Here is a 25,552-nt window from a genome sequence, read left to right on the forward strand (position 1 = left end):
CTCTGCCTCTACTACCCTCCTGGCTCCCCTCCCCATGTCCTGAATAAACTTTATTCTCTGCTATACCTGTGTGTGGCTGGTCCCTCAGGGAGAAGAAATGCCTCTGCATGGGCCCGCTGAGACATCTCCTTCCCCCTTACCTCTCTACACACCCACAGAACACATTCTTTATCTCTTTATCTTTTTATAAACACATCAACTCCAGTTTCAGGGGATCTCTTCTGGGTTCTGTGGGCACTAGGCACACATGTGGTAAACAGATATATATCAGGAAAAAATATCATACATACAAAATAAAGTAAAACAAAACAACAACAACAACAATCTGGCAGGAGCTAGGGAGATGGCTCAGTGGGTAAGAACTTCCTGTGCAGACACAAGGAATTATGTTCACAACACTAGCACCCATGATAAGAACTGAGTGTAGCCATGCACACCTACAATCCTGCTGCTGTGACGAAGATCTCAGGGATCTGCTGGCCAGCTGGCCTAGTCAATCAGTGAGTCACATTTCAATAAAAGACTGCCTAAAAATAGACATTATTAGAACAGACATTGTGGTATATACCTTTAATCTCAGTACTCAGAAGGTACAAGGAAGCAGATCTCTTTGAGTCTAAGGCTAATTTAGTCTATATACCAAGTTCTAGGCTAGTCATGGCTACAAAGTGAGAACATATTAAAAACAGCACAGGGCCAGGCACGGTGGAGCATGCCTTTAATCCTAGCACTAGGGAGCTAGAGGCATGCTGATCTCTGTGAATTGGAGGGTAGCCTGGTGGACAAAGTGAGTTTCAGGGCAGCCAGGGCTGTTAAACAAAGAATCCTGTCTTGAAAAATCAATAAGTAGCAATAACAATTAATAATAACACAGCAACAGCAAATCCACAGAAGATATAAGGATGTCTAAGAGACATAAAAGAAATTATTCATTATTATCAACCACCAAGAAATGCAAATTAAAATTATAGTGCATAATAAATCAAATATGGTGGTTCATGCCTGTAATTCCAGCTCTTAGGAGGTTCAGACAGGAAGAAAAGTTCACTATCACCCTGGTCTGCATAGGGATATCTAAAATGGATGTTACGGATGTACAAACAGACACAGCATAGTGTCTGGAGCCAACACGGTTGCCATTCCCTATAATCTGAGCACATGGAAAGCTGAGGCAGCAAGAGCAATCACCATAAATTTGAGGCAAGCCTGATTTATATTCCAAGTTCCAGACCGGGACTACATAGTGAGACCTATCCCCAAAAAACAAAAAAACAAAAAACAAAAAAAATATACATAGAATGTGTGTACATATTAAAAAAAAAAAAGTAAAATAAAATAGTGTTGGGCTAGTGAGATCACTCAGTGCACACGTGTACACACACACACACACACACACACACACACAAAACCATAACAACAACAACAAGAAAACTTTTTTAAGAAAAGTGTTTCTGTTTGTTAGGAATGTCAAGTGGTAAAATCTCCTTGGCAAACTCATAGTTTCTTTTACCCTTACCATATTATATATCAACCAATAAGGGAAGGATCACAGCTGTCAAAAGTAACTGTCCACTCACTGTAGTGGGCACCAGAGCCCTGAAGGCTGATCTGAGCAATCTGCTGGGCTAATTTTGAAACCATCCTCAAGATAAAACACATGAACTACAAGTAACTTAGACTCAGCAGGAAAAAATCCAGGCATTGAGGACCCCTATGAGTCACACTGTTGAGTTGTGAAGAAACAAGCATCAATATGGGAAACCAACTCAATACACTGACCTCAGTCTGAATCTCCAAGCCTGATGGCAAAACAATTTCTAGAAATATTTGTATTTTAAAAACATAAGTAGGATGCGATAAAAGCCCATGGAATATATAACTTTAAGACTGGTAACCAGACTACCACAAAACACAAAACAGACCTGTGTGTCACTGAAGAAGGAAGGGGAACCTGTAATGCCCAGAAGGGACGCTATGCACACCAGGCTCTATGTCCACCAATAGGAAAGGAGCTCTCATAGTCACCCTGCGTGTTTTGTATGCACAAGCACACAGGAAGACAAAACCTACTTGAATTCGGGAACTGACAAGATTTTGACACTCTTGAGCCTGAGAATTATGTTTGTTTTTTATTTGTGTTTGTGTGGGGGTGTTTTGTTATGTTTATGTTCCAGGATGGCCTAGAACAAGCCAAGGAGGAAGAGCTAAACTTTTGGTTTCCTAGTCTCCACACCACGTGAGTGCCTGGAGCCAACAGAGGGCATTAGAACCCTGGGACTACAATTACAGACAGTTTTGCATTGCCATAGGCATGCTGGGAATTGGACCCTGGTCTTCTGGAATATCAGGCAGTGCTCTTACCTGCTATGGCATCTTTCCAATACCCACAGTTGGTCATAACATAGATCTTGCTTCACAAATGCTAACCTCTTGAGTAGCTTCAAGAGTCAGAGCCTGGGGTCAGCATAGCCCAGTTCTCTGGGGGATAAAACTGACTCCATGGTTAGGTGGTTACAGTTAGAGCGTAGAAAACCTTTATTTCCTTACTAACTAGCAAAGACTGTGAGATTTAGGATGTACTTACTTAAGAATTAAACAGTGTTTTTCATTACTTAACTCTGGCTGGTTTCAAACTCAGAGATCTGCCTGTTTCTGTTCCCATGTGCTAGGACTGAAGGTGTGTGCTACCACACCCAGCTTTAAGAAGTTTTTAAAAGAACAATTTCTGAATTCAGAAACAGTGATGGACTGGGGTGGTCTTAGCCATCTTTTGCCTGGCCCAGAAGTCATTGGAAACCCTAATCCTGGAGCAGACCAAGCTTGGTCCTCTATTTTCTCCCAACATAGAATATCAGTACCCTGATGTCAATGGAAACAGAAAAGCCTCCCCCATCACCCACATTTCTGGATCTCCTGATGCTTCCTATACGACTCTATGCTTGTTCCCTATTGCTTGTCTCAGTGGGCCAGCCTGGGAACTGGGGGATATAATGAGGGATCCCAGGTAGCTATTCCCTTGAGGTACGTGGCTTGCTACAATAATACTGAGTTATCTCAAGCTAGGGGCCTATGCCTTGAACACCAAAATGAGACCAGAACTGTGTGATAAACCTAACAGATGTGTAAGGAGCCTACACCCACACACATCAGTGACTCCAGAGCTAGTCTACCTGTGCCAGCTACTTTTCCGAATCCACCAAAACAAACTCCCCAAGTTTTACATTTTGCGATCATTTGCTCATATGCTTTGGCCCTTCACAACACATTACCTTATTGTCAAGATCAAAGAGGTAAGAGTCCTCTTCTCGGACATCAGCTTCCGAGTCCGAAATCAGCTCTCCTACATATCTGTAGTGAGAAAAGGGAAGACCCATCTCATGACTGTGTCCTCAGACAAGGAACAATGCCACGGAAGGATGCAGACACAGGACACTCTGGAAAAGGTCTATGGGCTGGGATCTGGATCTGGCCCTGTGTGTCTGTAGTGCAAGGTGAGGACCAAGGATGGCTTACCAAGATACTAGTATTAGAATACAAAAGCTAAAACTTTTAGTGAATAACTGAGATACAAAGTCTGAACACAACCCTAGAGCTAGCATCAAGAGACTGGCTGGTCTAATTAACACCTCCACTGCCTGTACCCACTTCTGCATGACAGTGAAACATGCTCCCTGGGGCGTCCCAGAAATGAAAAACAAAACAAACTAACAAATAAAAACACAATCAACAGAGCTATGGGACTCTGGGGACCCACTTACTCGCAGACAAAGGTGCCCAGTGGGATATCCTGAAGGGACCGCACACCCCAGCCCATGTCCTGTGTCCGATAAAGCTGCAACCTTGCCCTGGAAAACAAGTAGAGGGTAGGTGGACATGTACGTGATGGTCTGCAAACCAACTGTGTCCATTCTGAAGTGAGTGAGATGAGCAAATAGAGAAGAATGGTGCAGGTTCCAAATCAAGGAAGAATAATGACTCTCTGTAGGTGACGGAAAGCAGTTCCAGTCACCTTACAAATCCAGCACCACACACAAAGGAAGCTGAGAACCCAGGATTCAGACTGTCAAAGCATAAAGTATAGCAGCCCTTGGTTTCCTCAACCTGTGGCCTAACCCACAAGGTCGCAGTAAAGACTAAAGGTATTCACCTCATAAAAGGGTTTCCACTGGAACCCAGACTACTGCCATTCTATTACTCAGGGAGTATGCCAGCAACAAGCAGCCAGGCAGGCTCCTATTGGCTGGGTTGGTTCTAGGTAGTAGACCAAGCTTAAGTGATTCACCCTCTCTTCAAGGCATTCAGATAATGCCCATCCCATTGGCCCATTTGTAAATATGGGGACACAGGTACAAAAGTGTGTGCACTCTGCCCTTGGTGCACTATCAACAGACCATAGCTACCGATACTTAAAACTTGAATCTGGCTGTGATACAGGAGGCATAGGAAAAGGCACATGACAAAGAGAGTGGGCTCAAGAACCCGAAAGGAACACAACAGTCTGAGAAAAGCCAACCAACATCACCATTCTCAATGTTGGTTGGCTTTTTCTAACAATAAAACCAAATGAATCAAGCCCACTCATATCTAAGCCAGTTAAACTTGGCTGGTTGTTTACATACAAACACATTCCTTCTCCCAGACACTGGCTCCACCCACAGATATACATGCCCCTGGCCAGCATGACCTAAGGCATCTACACCCCTCACCTGAGACCATTTTGCACCACACGATTGCGGCAGTTCCTCCAGCATGAGCAGGCATGATTGCACTCGAAGATCAAGGGTGGTTCTGCCATGTTGAACTCAGGCAGAAGTCGGCCATCCTATTAACAGATGGCCACAAGGGCCAGCAGATGTTAACCAGCATTCCCTTTAAATGAACTTTAATGACATATTTTTATAAAATGCCCAGTCTGGCTTCAGATATACACAAACAAAGGTTTATGGATAGAAATACCAGGGTTAGGCTCCACATCTGTGGTTTGAGTGGAAATTTCACGAGGTCTGATGCAGGTTTGAGGGCCTCTTGGAGAAATCTTCCGTGGTTCCTGCCTGGTTAATACTGTTCTAATCCTCCTGCTCTGCCCTGTCTCAAGACTACGCACCTCTTCTCTCTGCATACTTTGTCTCTGAGCTGCATCCTGGGCCCCAGGGCTCTGTCTTGGTGCCGCCTCCCACTAGCACTGTCCATTACTTGTAAGACCGTGACCCTGACCTCAGCCACTGTGTCTAGTGATACTAGCCATCCACGCTTAGCCGTCCAGCCTAGCCCCTGGCCTGGTCTTTCTATTAGTCATCTCTTTGGACAAATGTATGTGGCAGGGCTCACCAAACAAAACAACAAAGACATTTCCTCCTATGGCTATGCCAGGACACCCAGTGTACCACTATCCAGGTAGTGACAAAAAGACATGGGTTTCAACCCTAGGATTCTGGGAACCCATGCCATAGCTCCATAATCTGCTTAGAGTCACTCCTTAATTTCAGTTTACCAGCTCACCTCCAATTGTTCCAATGTCACTAGGACATCTGAGAATCAGAAAACATGCTCACAGACTTACTTTCACAGAACTTACCACATCAGTACATGTGCTTCCTCACCTTATCATACCAGCAGCGCATGCTCAGCTGGCCACACATGCAGGTGCTAGAGGAGCAGTCATCTACACACACGCAGTACTGAAAACAGAGTGCACCACATGTCAGACAGGCATCACATTCCTCCTACCTAACCCTGCCCTTGCAATCACCACCAAATGCTTGGGGAAATCTCAATTGCCTTTAATCTGCTATAGTCTCTCTTAGGATCAGGGTAGAAAGGCTTGGAACACCCTGAGGAAAATGCACCATGTTGGCAGGGAGCAAGTAGGAGTTTAGACAAGTGTAGTCTGCAGAGGGCCAAAAAGCCTGTTTCACTCAAGGCCAGATACCTCTCAGGAAAGATGAGAATACAGAGTCTCACAACCAAACTAACGTTTATACAGCTAATTTTGTGAGAATCAGGAGATTTCCTTAAGCACAACTATAAGGAATAGCCTTTCAATGAAAAAGTCAGAGATGGGAAAGCTGTGTGCTGGGCTATGGCTGCTGGGACTGGAGAGCATGCAGTGCCCACTTCTTAGACCAGCATGGACCATCTTGGTCATGACTTAAGGACCAGGCAAGACTGAGGCTCCGAGCAACCACTGATCAGGGACACGTAGGGCCTTCAATGGGCTTTCAAAGTATGCTAGGAAAACTGGAGTACTGCCTAACAGAGAACTTGAGACTTTTGTTCAAGGGACTTGCCACCCCTTCTTCCCACCAACCTGCAAATGAGTGATGTTCCTGTCAATGTTCATGGGGGACGTCACACAGTTCTGGGAGACGTACTTATAGTTGGTGGGACATGACTCGCTATCCACAGCATTGACACAGGGAATGGGAATGCGCTCATACCCTCGGGCAATGTCTCTGCACAGAAAAAGGGAGATGTCACTTGTGCTGTTTCAGATTCTGTCCCATGAGAGACAGACACAGCTGCCAACCAGTCCCCACACTAGACTTGCAGCCTGGGGGCAGGGCTTCACAAGTGTTTGCTCCAGTCTCTTCTAGTCCACCTGTCAATGCTTTGCTAGAATTTTCTCAGTCTTAGAACCTTCTCACCTGCTCACCGTCTTCTCAACAGCAACAGGCTTCTCAGGAGCTGAGTCCCGAAGTGCTTTGCTCATCTGCAGTGCATTCCACACCTGGGAGTTGAGGCTTGCACACTGTAAGGGAGTCTCTCCTTCCTTGTTTTTCAGAGTAACATCTGAATCCCGAGAAAGAAAGAGGCTAAAAGGGAAAATGTAAGCCAACAAAACATCCAGGTCTGATTTTAGAAGAGACATGGTTAAGACACATAAATGACTAGTTATCTGTCATGAAGCACCCAACTTGCTAGCTCAGTGCTCTGGCACAAGCATGACTTGCCAGGAGCACATCTGCTCCCACCCAATACTTGTAATGAATGAGTCATCAGTCTTCTCACCTGAACACGCGTGTAGGAGCTAAAACTGTTTAGTTAATTCTCTTAGGCTTTGTTTTTTATTTGGCCTTAAGGATAAAGGAAATGGTACGGAGAGCACGTGTTTGGGGCCGGCAGAAGGGCAACCCGGCATGTCTGCCTGATGAAGGAAGAAGGACTGCCACACCTGTGCTAGAGAGTTGCAAGTATCACAAAGCCACTCCACTTCCCCTTTCCAGGTGAAGGGGAAGAGCCACCTGCCCATCAGAGTCACTGCCCTCCTTTTCTTCCCAAAGGAACATATCATACACCATTGCTGGAATGTAAATCCTGCTTAAAGGCACCCTAAACAGCCACCATTTCCACCCACAAGGGAGAACCAATAGTACCCGGTTCCTCCTGGAACTGTCCCCACACTGTTAGGTCTGAGACTTTGTTAAGATCCAACTAAGAATGTAGGTGGTTTTGTTTGGTTCTGTTTTCTTGGACAACTATGAGCCCAAAGGGCCCATAGCTGGTCTGAGATATCAATTGGGAAAGGTACTTCTCCGCCTCTATTGCATCAGCTTTAGGTAGAGTGTGGACACAGGCATTTAGCAGCCACTCTAGGCAGCCTGGCAGCAAGAGCTATACTGGCATAGGGCTGTACTCACACAACACAGTCGTAGCGATTCTCCCTGGCTGCGATGTGCAGAGGTGAGTCTCCATGGATATTCACAGCATGCAGGTCACACTTGGCAGCCAGAAGGATTTCAGCTATGTCCACACAGCCTGAAAATGCTGCCCAGTGCAGACAAATGTTCTCCTCCTGCACAGAGATAAAATGAGAGCACAGTGAGGATGGTTTCTGACTGGGAACACACACTGGGACCAGACAAGGACAGTTTTGGTACTTGTGCACAGCTGGTTATTCCTAGCACAGGCTACACTGGAGAAGGGATTTGTAGTTTCACCAAACAGATAACAAAAATCTCACCTAAACTGCAGCATTTATCTTGTTGTTGTTGTTTTTCACTTTAAAAGTCATCTAATATGGGTTTGGAGAGATGTCTCAATGGTAAAGACCACATGTTTCTCTTGCAGAGGGTAAGGAGACCTGAGTTTGGTTCCCAGCACCTACACAGGTGGCTTACAACCACCTATAACTCCAGAGGAATCAACATACACATCTTAAAAAATTTAGGGGAAAAAAGGTAATGTAATCACATATAGATTATTTTGAAAATAGAATAATACACACTTATGCCACCTTGAGTAGGGTAATTATTAAAATAACAAGTAGTAGACTTTTCTTTTTATTAATTTTAAAAGTAGAAGCACTTAATGAGACCTAAGTTTGACCTCCAGATCTCATGCAAAAGTGAAAAAGAAATCTGAGAAAATATTGACAGATGATGACATCTGGGGAAGAGTCACCTTCCTTAAGGATAAGGATGGTTCACAACTGGATTTGGTAGTTAATTAAGGCAAAATAACAGAACATTTATGTTGGACAGGACTGAAGAGGTAGGAAGTGGGTCTGAGCAAGTTAGGTGGTCAATATAATCAAACACAGTTTATGAAATTCTCAATAAAATATTAAGTATTTTTAAAAGGCAGGAGTTGAAGAAATGACTCCGTGGCTAAGAGTGCTTGTTGCTCTAGTATGAGGACTGGAGTCTGGCCCCTAGCACCCACACAACAAGCAAGGCATCCAAACTCTGTGGGATGTAGCATCTTCTGGACTCTGAGTGTGCACACACATATGGACAGACACACTCACTCATAGTTTAAATCTCATCAAGTAGTAATACTTCCTGTCGTCTCATGTCAGGACACAATGACAACAAGCCCCTGTCGGCCTCTGCCTAGCTCTGCTCACCATCCCTCTGAGGGCTCACCTTAACTGAGCCTGCAACTACAGCCTACACATTACAAAGCTTAGAGCCTTTCCTTTCCACTGAATGTCCAGCCCACTCCATAATTAATAACTCTCTTAATTTACTGAATGCTGTTTTCCCTCTGGAATGTAATACTAATGATTATTCTTATCCACTCCTTCTTCTTGTCCTCTTTCTCTTTCTTGTGGATTCTTTCTCAGGTTTAAACCTTTGGAGATAGGACTTCTGGCTATACATGTAAAAGATTAGCCTGAGGTGGCTTCCCTTCTATGAGCAGCTCATTGTGGCTTCCTTCCCCTCAGGACACAGCCATAGACAAAAGTCTAGCTTGACCACCCCTTAGTTCCCAGTGAGTCCTTGCAGTGAAAGCCATCCCAGACCCCATAGTATCAGATCTGCCTTCTCTGTCAAGTGGGCAATGCCAAGAGACATCCCAGGGACCCATTCTGCAGGCCTGCAGAGGTCATATTCATACTCTGGTGCTCTCCAACAATTGGACAGTCTGCCCTCCAGTGTCCACATGATAAGATGGAGTCAGGACTTTTCAACTCAATGAACAGTTGAACACATACAAACAGAACAAAGACAGAGTGTACTGTCTACCAGCCTCACTCACAAACTGCCCCAAGCACAAGCTTTAGTATTTCATTTATTTCTAAAATGAACACTAGAAAGTAAACTGCTTTAAGTCAACATAAGTACTCTGTCAAAAACCTTAGCTATTTTGAGTTCTTTTCTGGTTGGTATCCTCCGTGACTTTCAGCCCTCTGATTTTACTTGATTATATCCCCACACATCTCAGAGCTCAAGCAAAGTCCTGACTTCTCAGGGTCATTTTTCTAATCAGAATGAGTGTGGCATAAACCCACTGACCAGAAAGACCTCTACACCAAGCACAAACATTTCCAAACATGAGGCAGGATAGAGGCCATTCTGACATGAAATAAGCGTGAGTAGCAGGAGGAAGCAGAGACAGGGAACAGATGTTCAGTTGGAAAGGAGTAGCTACCCAAGGTATGGCTGACAGTCTTCCCAGAAGTAAGTCTGCTCAAACAAAGCAGTGACAGGTGACCAAGGCTCAAGACGTACTCACGGGTAATGTAGAGAAAAATGGCCTCAAGTTTGAGGTGGAAGATGGAAAGAAACAAGACTCTTCTGCTTCTGAGGCCTCCACAAGGATATACTAGGCTAGACCTGGTCTCCTGTCTGTGAGGAGATCATGAGCTCTATGAAAAAAGAATGGCTTTCTCCACTTCAGCACTGGCAAATGCTCACATGAAAAGGAAGATAAGGAGGAAGAGGAGGAGAAAGAGGAGAAGGGAGAGGTGAAGGGTGAGGGCACCAGCAGCAGCCGCCGCCAAAGGATGCATACCTTAATCCCAGTACTCAGGAGGCAGAAGCAGGCAGATTTCTGTAAGTTTGAGACCAGTCTAGTCTATAAAGCGAGTTCTAGGACAGCAAGGTCTGTTATATTGTCTGTCTGTTTGTTTGTGTGTGTGTGTTGTTTGTTTTGAGAAGGGTTTCATTCTACCCCAGAGTAGCCTGGCTAAACTCATAATAATTCACCTGCTTCAGCCTCTCAAGTGCTGGGATTAAAAACCATGAGCCATCATGTCCAGCTGAGCAATGGTCTTAAATAGAATATAGGAAGCAGGCTCTGCACACATACACAAAAACAAAGAATATTCTAATGTTTGCACTTTTCCAGGCCAGTGTGGTCTACATAGCAAGTTTCAGGCCAGCCAAAGCTACTCAGTGAACTCCTATGTAAGGAGAAGGGGGAAACAGCAGCAGCAGCAGCAGCAGCAGCAGCAGCATCAACAGCAGCATCAACAGCAGCATCAACAGCAGCAGCAGTAAAAGCAGCAATAACAACAAACAGCTGCTACCCAATGAAGCATGAGCTGAAGACCTGAACACATCCTTGACCAAAAAGCTATAAAACAGGAAAAAAAGCCCTCAAGATGATGTTAGCAGCAGTCATTACATGAATAGACATTAAATGAAGATTACAACAACCAGAACCAGAAAACAGTAAGCACTCTAGAGACAATGTGGTGATTCCTCTAGAATCCACTTCCAGGATTCATTTGGGAAAATATTTGCAACTCTATAACAGCCATATGTCCACCAAAAGAGGATCAATAAATGGCCAATAAATAGACATTGCAGGCAAAAAGAAAAAACTACCAACAGAGTGTACAACAAATCCAGGAGAGTCACTCCTACTGAGAATTAGCCTTCACTTTGATAAAACCATGACAAATAAGATCCAGGAAGAAGGCCAAACATGAAGGGCTCACTATGCACTTTAAATTCACTTAGTCTGCAACTACATGTCAACAAAGCAGCTAAATACAGTATCATACTGGGTAAGTAACAAACTTAAGGGCTAAGTGTGGTGGCAGATGCATTGATCCCAACACTTAGGAGGCAGAGGCAGACAGATCTCTGTGAAGTTGAGGCCAACTTTTCTATATAGTGAGTTTCAGGCCAGCCAGAGACACATAATAAGACCCTGACACCAATAAACATACTAACAAAACCAACACAAAAGCCAAGTTTGACAGCTACCTAATCCTTCCATATTGTAGGAATAGCCACCAATACAATACAAGTCTGATAGCCTAAGTTTGATCCCCAGGACTCATGTAAAGGTAGAAAAAAGGGACTGACTCCTGAAAATTGTCCTCTGACCTCCATAAAGCCTTGTTACATGTGCAACCTCTACCCCTAAATACATAAATTAAAAAAGAAAAGAAAACGATGAAACTTAAAAACCTCAGCATCAGCCAGGCAGTGGTAGCACACACCTTAATCTCAGCACTCAAGAGGCAGAAGCAGGCAGATCTCTGTGAGTTTGAGGCCAGCCCGGACTACAAAACTAGTTCTACGACAGTTACGGCTACACAGAGAAACCCCGTCTCAACAAAACAAAAAAAGAAAAAGAAAACTCAGCAGCGCCCTAAAATAAAGCCAGATGGTCTGTGAAGAATACTAGATTATGGAAGGCTAGAAGAACTAACATACCCTCCTCATGTACCTGGACCAAACACTGCTCTTAAAGACAATGCATGTAAGTGATAGGACCCTTTCATGCTGTACTGGACCTTGTCAACATTGCTTTTTTAGTTTTTACCGAACTTTAATTTGCTTAGAATGGACTAGGATGGCCCTTAAGAGATTCTGTCCCCTCTCTGTAACAAAGTTTCATTATATAACTCTTGAGTAAGTTACAGATTTGGAAAAGCATCTGGGAGAACAATAAAAATATCAGTTAAAAGAGTTTGAATGAGGGCACAGTGCATGGGTGGGGAAAGGCATTCTTGGAAGCCATAAGGTTGCTAAATGAGACTCTCAGGCCAGAAGCAGACTCCATTCCTAGGAGTTGTTGGCTGGCGAGGCTAGGCCACAGTCCACAGACATCAAGGCTATTTCTACTGCTGTTGGTTGCTCATCAGAACCAGCTGAGTTTTTATCATCAACTTGATACAAGCTAGAATCACCCAGGAAGAGGGAATTTCAGTTAAGGAATTAGCCCAAACAGATCAGTCTTTGGCCAATAAGCTCACTGGTTTCCCAAAGTAGACAAAAGTGGTGGAATCGTGGCTCAGCTTATTTAGGGCTTTACAAAAGGGGCAGACACTGCTTCTCTCTCTCTGTGAAAAGGAACTGTAGCAACAGATGGATACAACTGTTTCTCTGGTCTGTTATCAGTATCCTATCTGGGATGAATGGACATTTGTTCAGCTATCCCCAGAAAAAGTCACCTAATGTCTAGAGGGATGACAAAACTATTTCTCTGACTCCATAAAACTAGGCACCACAGAGTGTATTATGTCAGTCCATTCACATTTCTTTCTCTTTCAGATCACGACCCCTACATGAGACCTGGTTCCTAGTGGTTTTTCTTGGGCTCCTCCCTCAGGTCATGTTAGTCAGGGGCATGAGTCAGTTGAAAAGGATCAGGCAGTGATTCACACAAACTACACACCCATGAACACTCTTACACAGAGGCCAGATTTACAGGGATCCAGTACAAGATCCATAACTGGATCAGTAAGATGTTGACTACACAGGGCCAAACAGCCACCAAGTGCTAGAACTCTACTTCAGAGTTTTAAGCTCTCCAAAAGGAAGTAGTTGCTCAGTAGCCTGGATCCTCTGGCCTTCTAAGAGGCATTGTCCTTAAGGTTCCTAAAGCACCATGAAAAACTCACATTGTCCCGGATATTGATGTCAGAACCTTTAGACAGCAGCAGCTTCACCAGGTCCACGTGCTTGTACTCAGTGGCCCAGATCATAGGTGTCCAACCACCATCATCCTGAGTGTAAGAGACAAAAGATATCACCACCACAGACAGCAAGTGAGAGAATAACTAACTTCATGCAGCTTGCTCGGGGACTATGTGTCCTCAGAGAACTGTTTTCTGGAAAGTCAATCCAGGTGCTGGCTCCCACCAAAGGCCCAGCCCTCTGAAGTAGGAGAGATGAGCTGCTAGCTGAGCTCTCTGCTTCAGCTAATGCTGTTGTCAGGACTAAACATTCGGTCAGCCAGAAACAACCCAGGGAGAACCTATAGCAAGGTTTGTGGGAAGCATGATTAGAATGCTTCATTCTTGCTTTTGGTCCTGTTGATGACAAAGCACAAGATCAACCAGCAGATAGACTAATGAATAACAGGCACAGAAGAAATTGTCAGGGGCAGAAAGAAAAATCTTGTCTGCTAACTCTGTAAGGCCCATTAAGGATCTCATGAGTCACCTGCCTACCACTATGGTGTGATCAATGTATGTTAAGTATTTCATTTAGACCAGAAAAGGTATTCTGCAGGAAATGAGTGTTCTGTTAGCACTCATCAGTCTGGAGGTGGGAGACAGCCTCCTCCTACACACCTCCAAAGGGCTCCCTGTCCACACACACATTCCTGTCCTTGTAGACATACATAACCTCCACAAGTGAAGATGGTCTCTCTATAGTCAACTACAGGCATCATCAGAGACAGTGGTGACATAAGGGCACACATGCTGCATAACCGCCAGCCCAGAGTGACAAGGAATAGAATGCCTCACAGTAACCCAACAGGATGAATAAACACATAATGCTAAAGGCAGTTAAAATAAATCAGACCATGCTAATTTCAGATCATGAATAAAAGACAGTACAAGCAGCCAGGACTAAAACAAAATGGTAGGAAGGACCTGAGCTAAAGACGCAGGGAATGAGGGAGAGGAAATGCAGCCTTAAACCAAGGATCAGAGGGCCCTACCATGGGGCAGTCTTGGAGCCAGCTCTTTTAGATCACCTGACAGGTATTTGTAGACACCTCTTGTGTGCCTAGCACCAACAATGCAGCAGAGGTCACAGAACTGGTGAAACAGCATCTTATGACTGATGGGGGTGGGGCAGGTCAGCAAACAGCACATGCAGTGAGACAGTGGGCAAAGAGAAGCAAAGCCAGATCTAGGAAGGAGGCCTGGGTGTCCTCAGGAAGGGCAGAAGCCTTTATGGGAGTTTGGGAGACTCTGAACAGATAGGAGGAGGCCTGACAGAATATCTAGGATGGAACCATTAGCCAAGTATTGCAGAGAGGCCCCACAGAGCAAAAGAATATGGGGACAAGGCTTCTGCTGGCCATTTTTAGTCAACTTAATATAAGCTAGGGTCATCTGAGAAGAGTGAGAAAATGTCTCTGTCAGAGGTTGTGTAAACAAGTCTGTGGGGGCATTTTCTTGTTTCATAACTGATGTGAAAGGGCCTACCCTGGGCAGATGGTGTTGGAATGTATCAGAAACCAAACAAGCCAGTAAGTGGTGTTCTACCATGGATTCTGCTGCAGTTTCTGCCTCCAGGTCCCTACCCCGACTTCCACCAATTAGGGGCCATAATCTGTAAGATCAGACAACCCCTTTCCTCCTCAAGTTACTTTGGCTATGGTGTTTATCACAGCAACAGAAACTAAGACTTTAGGGGCTTGTGGGCCATTAAGCATCTGAACCTAAGAGTAGGATATGCATAAAAGAGGAAGTGGGACAGCTATGCCACTTTACAGAAAAACGGCTTTACCTGACAGTTGACATCCATCTGTCCATTTGAAAGCAGATACTGAACCACATCATAGTGGCCTTTCTTGGCAGCCAAGTGCAAACATGTGGAGCCCTCTGCGTCCTGCAATACAAATGCCATTCAATCCAGAGAAACCACTTATGACTTAGTTCTTGGTGCAAAACACAAAGAAGTTACGCTATCAGCCTAAAGGAGGTCCTGTCAATGAACCCAGGGTAAGAGGACCAGGGTCTTGTCTCAAAAGCCCATAGCCAAGACTCAAGCCTTTGTCCCTATATTAGGGAAACCCTCTGGTTGGGAAAAAAACCCTGTTCCAATCACATATACCTATACAACTCATACATCACGAGGAAGAAAGAACATGCCCACTTCTACCCACCCTGAACTAGACAGCCCCAGGCTTCTTGATATAATGAGCATGCTTTACCAATTCCTTCCAGGAATAGTTCCAACATGAATATGTGTCCTATCCAGGCCATAGCTGCTCCTTAAAGGACTTTGGAGAGCTAACCATGGTCACAGAGCACATGGAAAATGGAGTGGATTGATCAGTAAACAAAGTGAAAAGAATAGGCAAACTTGCTGTACAGGTGCAATTCAGCCATATTACTGCTTCTGTATCCTTTGGTCTGGGAATATGTCATTAGCTTTTGATTCTGCTTCCTCTTAGATTTTACATCCATCATACTACCTCAAAATAAAAAATAATAATAAAACAAGACACTGGCCAAGAAGCTCCAGAACAGGCAAATAATCCACATAACAAAAAAGTGAGTAGAGCCAGCAGGCCAGGCATAGTTCCTCTGCCTGTTTTCACTGATCACAGGGATTATATGGATATACTGGCCACTGCTCTGAAAGACAATTCTCCCCACCCTTGTTTTTGTGTTTTTGTTTCTCTGTCTCTCAGGGTCCCAACACTTGAGTCTTAAACACTTACTATGGACACATATCAATACATCTGATATTAATTAGGATGCCCATCTTTCTGGAGAGTTGTATGGATACCCAATCCCATGTCACTGATATTGAGAATCAACACTGGAAAATTTTAAGAATAGTGATGGCATACATGGCAGAAAGAATTCCTAGCCAGATGAACTACTAGACAGCAGGCAGGCAGGCAGGCAGGCTTGAGTGTGTGAGTATGTGTGTATACAGATAAGACAGACACAGACACAGACACAGACAGACAGACAGACACACACACACACACACACACACACACACACACACACAAACTTCATGCTACCAAGTGTGTGAGAGTATATGTGCACAAATGCTCCTGCTTCAGAGTGTGAGGGGGTGGTTCTTAAAAGGTAAATTAGAGAGTATTTTAGCCAAAGGAAACTCACAGGACTAAGACATGAAATCAGCAAATAGCAGTGGCTTCTGGCAGAAAAAAGCTGTGGTATACTGTTCAAAGTTGTCAGTAGTACTGTCTCCAAGTACAACTACACCCACCATAGAAACATTTGCACAGCTTCCTTACCTTCTTACCTATCCCAATCCCACCCAACGGACAACAGCTTTTACTATCTAGTTTTCTGACGTATCTCAATGCTTTTCTAACCCTGTGCATCATCCCACAGGTCCTTCACAACTCCTTTTTAGTCCAATGTAGTGATTCTCATTCTATGAAGATAACATGTAACGCTCATTTGGTGTCTTCGTTTTTTTTCCACTTATTGTACACCTACACATGGAGGTCAGTCCGTCCCCTGGGATGGATACAGATTACGGTAATCAGCAGTCTCTAGCACGAGTGCTCTGCACGGTCTAATTACTTGTCCCTGCTCTCTGTCTCATCTGCTTGACTACTCCTCTACGGCGGCTACAGAAACTGTTTTCCACTTTACTTTTTCTGCTAGCATTTTTCCCTTTAAGTCTTTACTCTTAATACTTTCTCTAAAGAAAATACTTATTTATATTTAGTGCTGAAAGGCGATGGCTTAGTGGTCTAAATCACATATTCCTCTGGTGGAGGAACTGAGTTCAGTTCCCAGCATTAGTTCACCTGCTTCAGGTGGCTCACAACCCTGTGACTCCAGCTCCTGGGAAATCTGATGCCCTTTTTGGTTCTTCCCAGGCACCTGCACTCACATGCATAAACCAACACAAAGACACAGCACATAATTAAACTTAAATTCTTAAATGTTCACTAAACCACCATACTCAGTAACTACATTCAAAATATTTACCCTTATACCCACAGCAATTCTCACACTCTCACCAAAAAAAACTCTTTGCAAGAGACGGAGACCACTATGGAAAACCATAACCCCTGCAGAGTTGTGGTGCCCAGTCCCAAATGCTACAGCTACAACACAACAAAAAGCTCAGGAATTACTGCAGAAGGGGTGGAAAGATTCAAAGGAAACATGAAGTTGGCAGTGAGATTATGTCTCCTGGCCAATGTCAGAGAATCAACACCCATGAAGTCTCAACAACACAGCTTCCAAAACAGGAACTGAACAAGGACAATACCAATAGAGATGCTAACGGGCAGGTAAGCTCATGGAGATTCAATCCTAGACAAAATCTGTAGGAAACTACAGAACACTAAAGAGTGGAAGGAAAGGTGTTCCCCAGGAAACAGCCCACACATTGGCTAAACACCAAAGAGTCCGCTCTAAAAACCTATACATACCCGTAACATTATACAGACTGAGCAGGTTGTCTTTATATACTTAGGAAAAAAATTTTCCTAAGTATATTACACACACACATACGTATGCAATTAAACAAAAAAGAAACCATGAATTTCAAAGTGGGGGTCGGGAGGTGTTCTGAAGGAGGAATGGGAAGCGATTAATGTTGTATGATTTATTTGTAAATCTGTATAAAGTCCATCATACGTATCCTTGTCTTGTCTTTTAATTTTTTTTAAAGAAGCGAGTCTGGTAGCAGTGCAGACTCTTGTAACAGGCCTCAGTGTCACATGGGCCTTCTGTACCACGACACCCAAGAAGAAGGTCAGTTCAGAATGGGCATCAAAGGAGAAGCCCAAATGTAGATCATCAAGGCTATTGGCTAAATTTGTTCCTGCCAAAGTAGAAACAAAGGCCAAAAAAAAAAAAAAAAAAAAAAAAAAGCCCAATAAGTCATCAGACAAAAAAGATTTAACAAAACAGAAGAGAGAAACAAAGAGTAACTAGGCTGAAGCAGCTAGCCAAGCAACTAAGATCTGCTTCAGAAAAGCCGAAAGGCTAATAAGATCAAGGAGGCCAGCCTCCATGAAGTAGAAGCCGAAAGTTAACTAACCACACACTGTGTCTATTTGTCTCCTGTCTCCCTTTTTGTACAATCTCATTCCTCTACAACCCAGAGAAGCATTTTACCAGTTATGTTCTGAATGCAAGTTTTTAGTAACTAGAAACATTGTAAAACGGAGAATCCCACCTCATTCCATTTTTAAATGTAAATGACTCTTTTTTAAAAAGAAGTCTAATCACTTCTTTTTGGTACAACCAGAAGAGAAAGTGGGACACTGAACCATGGGAGGCTGGGACCAGCTTAGGTATCAGCTTAACATTCCATGTAGGGGTAAGTTTTACATCTTACAATACAAAGCATACTTAATGGCAATTTGGAACCTCAGTCATATACTTAATGGGTCTCAACTATTTTAAATTACTTCTAGTCTCCTATTTCTGTAACTGTTTGATTTAAAAAAAAAAAAAAAGACAAGAAAAGACAAGAAAAGAAAAAGGAAAAAAAAAAGCCCTAGCAAACAAAATTTAAAAACAGAAAAACTCTAACACCTTTCACATTTCTAGTTGTGATCAGTTGTAACAATGTGCTATGAAAAATAAAAAACTAGCTGGGCGGTGGTGGCGCACACCTTTAATCCCAGCACTTGGGAGGCAGAGGTAGGTGCTGAGTTCGAGGCCAGCTTGAGCTACAAAGTGAGTTCTAGGACAGCCAGGGCTATACAGAGAAAGCCTGTCTCGAAAAACCAAAAAAAAAAAAAATTAAAATTAAATACAATACAATAAAATAAAAACCTGAGCATGTACTATAGGTCAAAACTGTGAATGAGAAGAAGTAGTTACACTGTCATTTTAATGATGTGTGATTTGATGACTCCTCAAAAGGAGAAATTTCCACCAAGCTTTAAGCTGAAACATCACTGCAATATCTGGTTTAGAAGAAGCATAATTCACATCTCTCAGGGTTTTTTTTTTTTGGCACATCTGTTAAAATTGTGTATGAACTGAAATGTTTGTGTACTGATCCTCAATCAATAAAATCTCAGTAATTAAAAAGACAGTTATTAAAAACAACAACTTTTATTTTCATTTTATTGTTTGAGACGACAGTATCTCGCTGTGTAGCCCAGGCTGGCCTTGAACTCAGAGACCGGCCTGCCTCTGCCTCCAAGTGCACACCTAGTTTTACCTCATTTCTAAAAGAAGACTTTCTCTGGGCTGTCTTTTCTTCTCAGACTACTTTCTCTGGCACAGTGACAGCAGCCTCTTCTCACCCATGTCTAGACCACTGCAGGTCAAGCTGGTAGCAGCTCAAGGTGTTTGCCAACATGCAACCTGCAGGACTTCTTTGCCTTCACTACTCTTGCCTGATGGATCTGGGTGTGGTGTATTCTTTGTTTGCCTTACTTAGGTTTTATTGAGTTGGTTTATTGTTTGCTTGCTTAGATCTGTGGATTACTGGTTTTCTTCAGTTTTTAAACTCATAATCATGAGTTCTTCACCCTATTTTTTGTTTTCCTCTTAGGTTTTCTCTGCTGTCTTTCTAAGGAACCAGGCTCATATATATGTTAGGTAGTTTGGTATCTTTTTTTTTTTTTTTTTTTTTTTTGGCTTTTTTTGAGACAGGGTTTCTCTGTGTAGCCCTGGCTGTCCTGGAACTCACTCTGTAGACCAGGCTAGCCTCGAACTCTTGAACTCAGAAATCTGCCTGCCTCTGCCTCCCAAGTGCTGGGATAAAAGGCGTGCGCCACCACCGCCCGGCAGTTTGGTATCTTCTAATGTTTGAATACTGAAGAGTTTCCTTCATCCTTTCTTTTGCTGTACTAAATCTGCTGCACAACCCACTCACACATTTCTTAGTCTTGACATCGGACCCTAACACCTCGTAGGCAGCAGCTCCTGTAGTCCTTGGCTTTGTAGATTCCCAACTGTTCTAGATGAGAACTTAGCAATTCCCTCTCTAAGATCCAAGAATAGTATTTAATACCAGAGTAATAGTGAAAATGTTATTTGATATGAAACTGGATGTGATTAAGTCTGCACAGGGTTATGGCTACATTTTGTTGACAAACAAACAAGTACTGATGGGAAAAAGAATAATTTTACACCAGACGAGGGTATTAGGGATAAATCCAGAGCCACACAAATAAATGCTAGGCACATACTCTACCACTGACTGACAACTATTCTTTACATTGTTTATTTACTGTAGTTTTGCCATAAAATTATTACATTCTTATGTTTTGTTTTCAGTCTTATGTGCCAAGTCTGGCCCTTGAAGTCACTCTGTAGCCAAGGGTAAGTTCTGAAGCCCACACTTGTACTTTCCAGGTGTAAAGATTACACACTGACCCACCATACCCAGTTCATGTGGTACTGGGGATCAAACTCAGGGATCTGAGCATGCTAGGTAAGTACCCCATTAAGTAAGCCACACTCTCAGCCCTCTAGCTTTTACTTTACTGTTTTCAAATTATCACTACTATTTTGAGATTGACTGATTGGTTGATTGATTTTGACACAGTCTGTCTATGTAGCTACAGTTGGCCTGAAACTCACTACATAGACCCAAGCCACCCTTGAACTCAGAGATCCTCCTACCTCTACTTCCCAAGTATGCCATTGCATGGGCCCTCTAACTCTTAGGAGTACAAATCAGTGGAATTACATATAATGTTAAACAATGATCAGCATTGTTTCACCAACTTTTCAAAACAAAAACATAAATTCTATAATCATCAGCCCTAATTACCAGTCTTCTACAGCTGGTAAGACCGTCTAGGCCACACTTTGACCTTGATTTAGCTGGTAAGACCATCTAGGCCACACTTTGACCTTGATTTTCCTCTTTGGGCATCTCATAAATGGAGGCTTGCAGTACTGATGCTTTGTGTCTAGCTTCTTACAATTTATATCCCCGAAGTTTACCTAGGTTATCACATCTCCGAGCTTTGCCCCTGACTGTCCCTGGATGATGTTCTGTTGAACAGATAGAACACTTGTTCATTAATGCAAAATAAAAGATAACTGAGTTATTCCTAGGGAGGGTGCTGCAATAAACAGTAATGTTGACAGTGGTTTTGTACTGCTTGGGTGTATACCTAGGGCTAGAACTGTTGACACACCAAATCATTAGCAGCTACATTATTTTGAGAGGTTCTCACTAAGGAACCTGGTTTGGCCTTCCAGGAACACTCCTATCTCTAAATAGTGAGTGCTGTGATCATGGGTTTTACTACCTTGCAAAGTATATAATTCTAGCTATTATGTTTAGTTCCTCAGTCCATTTTTGCATTTGTATGGTACGACTACATTCTTCAATATATGAATACTAAGTTTTCCCAGCACCATTTGCTAAATAACTGCCTTAAATCAACTAACATAGCAATGGTTTATTTCTGAGATTTTGTTCATCTAATTCTACTGGTCTGCAGCTCTATCCTTTTCTAGTCTTTTTCTTGCTCTGCATTTATTCTTTTTTCTCCCATTAATTTATTTATTTATTCACTTTACATCCCAATCACAGCCTCTCCTCATCCTCCTCTTCCCCTCCAAAAAAGTGTGTGTGGGGAGTGGACCTTGGGTACCAATACACCCTGGCACAAGTCACTGCAGGACAGGGCACATCCTCTCTCACTGAGACCAGACAAGGCAGCTCAGTTAGGGGTACAGGACCCACAGCCTGGCAACAAGAGTCAGGGCCATCCCCTGTTCCAGTTGTTAGGGAACCCACATGAAGAGCAAGCCAAGTCTAGAGCTGTCTGTTTATACCAGAACTACCCCATTTTCATTACTGTAGCTTTGTAATAAGTTCTGAAATAAGGAACTTTCCACTATTTTAGACCTCATAAAAAATCTCCATCAACTTTAGATGGGTACTTCTGTACTTCGTTGGAATTTTGATAAGGATTACATTGAATACGTATACTCCAAGGATGACCTTCCATTTCTTTTTGGTTTTGTTTTGTATGTTTTTTTTTTTTTAAAAAAAATAGGGTCACAAATAGCCCCAGGCTATCATCAAACATACTATGTAACCAAAGATAATCTTTAACTTCTGATTTTACCTCCCAAGTGCTAGAATTAAACGTGTAAACCTCTGCTGAAACAGGCACTCTACCAACTGAGCTATACACTACAGTCTCCTTTAACAATTGCTTGAGTTTTCAATGTATAAGCTTTTTCACTCTTTGATTAAGTATACTTGTAAGTATTTTATTCTTTTTGATGTTACTGAAAATGAAACTAACTCAACTTCCTTTTGGATAATTTAACTGAAAGAACATAGAAATATAGAGCAAGCATGGTGATGCATACCTGTAACCCCAATACTTAAGGAGACTGAAGCAGGAGGATCACAAGTTCTAAGCTCACAGTATATTATAAGACCCTGTATCAAAAACAAAAACAAAAACCCTCACAAAACAGAGACAGAAGGAGAAATGTAACTGTTATTTACCTCAACTTTGTCCTACTGTTCATCAAACTGTTTTGTTGTTGATCCTTTATGTTTCTATACAAAAGATCACAGTAACTGTGAACTGAGAGACATTTAAGTTCTCTTTGCAATCTGGATATCTTCCATTTCTCTTCTTGCCTAACTGCTCTTGCTCTAAACAAGAGGGACAGCACGATGAGAGAGGGAACAAAACCTTTATGGCCATCTCCTTCCTGGCTGATTTGTCTATTACTGAACAGAAATTGATCCAGCGGTTACTAGGAAACCTTTACTAGTAAGCCAAGTCACAACATATTTATAGTTTGTATCTAAAATGTTCCCAAAGGCTTATTCCCAGCTTAAAATTTGTGAAATTTTCAGAAGGTGGAGCCTGGCTGGCTGAAGCAGGTCATCAGAGAGGCCTGTGCAGTTATACCTGCGCCTGAGCCCAGCTTACACCCTCTCCTTCTGTTCTAGTCAGCAAGTTCCTGTTGCAATTCTGCCATGCCTTCTACAATTTGATGGAGCAGAATCCCTCTAAAATCATGAGCTAAACTCAATCTTTACTCCTGTAAGTCACTCTGTCAGGTATCTTTGTCATAGTGACAGAAAAGGAACTACTACATCAAGTACAAACACTCTGCTAGACAACAGGGCAAACATCTGGTGGCAACAAGTTCCTACAGCGTTTCAAGGAGAAACTGTTCCCTGTTCATTTAAGAAACATCTACACATGAAATAGGAATATGAACCTGACTGGGTGGGTACCTTCGGATCCACCTGTGCTCCAGCCTTGATGAGATACTTCACTGCATCCAAGTGGTTATTTTCTGCAGCCTCCATCAGTGGGGTCCGCTGATCTTCTGAGCAAGTGTCAATATTGGCACCCGCCTAGTAAAACAGAGATTGCTTAGATGTGCTGAGGGCAATTTCCGTATCCCTATCCCAGTAAGTAAAAGAGCTGTGAGACTTCTGCATTTGTCATGAAGAGATTTAACAAACATTTAGACTGTTTTACTGAACAGCTGTCTGATTCTTCAAAACTGCATTCAAGACATAGTAACTAAAGCTGGTGCTATGCAGTGGTAGGGTACCCGAATTACATCAACAAGGCCCTGGATTCAATGACTAGCTCCAACACATGCAAGATATTTAACACCCCACACACAGTCACACACGCAGACAGGCACAATTATTCTATCAAGCTGTAGCTCAAGCAGAGTATCTTTGCTAGATTTCCTTTCTAAATTAACCTGACATACAGGCACCGCAGAATATAGACATGTCTAAGAAAAGGGATGGAGAGCCTCACTCAGGGGAAGGAAAAGTTTGGGAGGGCAGAGGAAATGGCATCAATTCAGCCTGTTTTGCAAAATATTATTTTCCAGAATACACAAACACACACTAGCTTCAAGTGATACAACTTTTAGAATAATTCATAACTTTTCAATAAACTAGAGAGGCAGATGGACAGACAAGTACACCCATGGAAGGCCCCAGTGTGATGTCAGCTATGGCCGAGAGCAAGTCAACCACTCACAGCTGAGCCTACTCCATTGCATTCTCCATCTCTAATAGCTTATGAAGTAAATATTTACAGAGATTAAGTAAAACTAGCATTCTTGCTCTCAACAGTAAAAAGAGACTTTAAAAAGAATTGCAGTTCTCCCCAGGGCAGAGACCACAGATCAAGTGACCACAGCCAGGTCTAGCTACCAAAAACACTGAAGGCAAAGGAAAGCCACATTTCAAAGCAATTAATTTTAATAAATAAGTAAATGTTTAAAACACACAGAAGGGCTGGGCAGGTGGCACACACTTTCAATCCCAGCACTCAGTAGAGCAGATACACAGCAGCCAGGCCCCCAAACCAGAAACAGCCTCTGAGATCATGAAGGCAGTGAGGGGGTGGGGGTATAAAAGTAAGGCCCACCAGGTGACTAATTAGATTTTCAAATAGAGAAATATAGTCTTTACTGTTGAAGTCTACACCTCCATCAGGAGAGACGCAGAGAGAGAGAATCCTGGATGTAGAGGCTGAAACCACTATGAAATTGGCATGACCTGCTTTTATAGCTTCCCCAAGACCTCACTGAGGGTAAAATACAAGCCTAAAAGAAACAGTGACAGAAGGAGGGAGAGTGGGGGCAGAGAAAGAAAAGAAAGAAAAAGAAAAGGAGGGGAGGAGAGGAGAGGAGGAGAGGATGAAAGAGGGTTGAAGATCTCTCATCAAGGTGAGTCATCTCCTCTGCAAACCTGTCAATTATCCTTCAGAATCCAGGCACAGCAGGAAATATTACAAAAGAATAAAGTGCTGGAAAGCAGAACTTTGTCAATGAGTAGATAGATACCCACAGACTAATGCTATCTAGTGATAGGCGGCCAGGCATAACGGTGCTTCTGTGATCATTGCTCTTGCAGCCCAGGGGCCAGTCAGATCATGAGCATCCACAACACTGGCAAAAGCATAAGGAGAACTACATGTTACATGAGCACTTTCGGCCAAAGTAGAATAGAGTGCCTTGCATCCATGTCACTCAGATTATAGCCCCAAACACCTGAGAGACAGGCAAACAACAGGTAACAGGGGCCACTGTCCTGCAGTAGCCATGAACAATCAGCAAAACATAGAAATGCATACAGAGAGGAGTTTTATCTGGTAAAGAAAGGCCTCATAGCAGCAAGCAGGTGAACATCAAAACCGCTCTGAACAGGCTTCTGTGCTGACTGATGCTGATTTCTTGTCTCATCACCAAGTGGGATGGTAATCTCAACTGACAACTTGATGACCTTGACCGTCCCCTGGGAGGCGCCCTTCAGGCGTGAAGTGCAAGAGTGAGCTCGGAGTAAGCATTCAGTATGCATTCTTGACTGCAGATGCAACAGGATCAGGTATCTCAAGTTCCTGCCACTACAAGCTTCCCCTCCATGATGCAAACTGTAAGCCAGAAGAACATTTTCCTCCCTTAAAT

At 43.0% G+C, this 25,552-nt stretch overlaps 1 protein-coding gene across 6 annotated transcripts in view; it reads right to left on the reverse strand.

Moving 5' to 3' along the window:
• Positions 1-25,552, reverse strand: part of Ehmt1 (euchromatic histone lysine methyltransferase 1) — a 134,817-nt gene that overhangs the window by 11,149 nt on the left and 98,116 nt on the right. For all 6 annotated transcript variants that reach the window (XM_028772798.1, XM_028772803.1, XM_028772800.1 and 3 more), the window contains 10 exons: positions 23,349-23,471; positions 14,931-15,032; positions 13,085-13,189; positions 7,638-7,792; positions 6,645-6,812; positions 6,308-6,452; positions 5,601-5,678; positions 4,707-4,822; positions 3,759-3,845; positions 3,270-3,348 (listed from right to left, as the gene is read on the reverse strand). In XM_028772798.1, the coding sequence (XP_028628631.1) occupies positions 3,270-3,348; positions 3,759-3,845; positions 4,707-4,822; positions 5,601-5,678; positions 6,308-6,452; positions 6,645-6,812; positions 7,638-7,792; positions 13,085-13,189; positions 14,931-15,032; positions 23,349-23,471 (1,158 nt within the window). The remainder of the gene's footprint in view (positions 1-3,269; positions 3,349-3,758; positions 3,846-4,706; positions 4,823-5,600; positions 5,679-6,307; positions 6,453-6,644; positions 6,813-7,637; positions 7,793-13,084; positions 13,190-14,930; positions 15,033-23,348; positions 23,472-25,552) is intronic.

Source organism: Grammomys surdaster, unplaced genomic scaffold (assembly GCF_004785775.1).
Source record: "Grammomys surdaster isolate TR1022 unplaced genomic scaffold, NIH_TR_1.0 219, whole genome shotgun sequence".
NCBI classification, from domain to species: Eukaryota; Metazoa; Chordata; class Mammalia; order Rodentia; family Muridae; genus Grammomys; species Grammomys surdaster.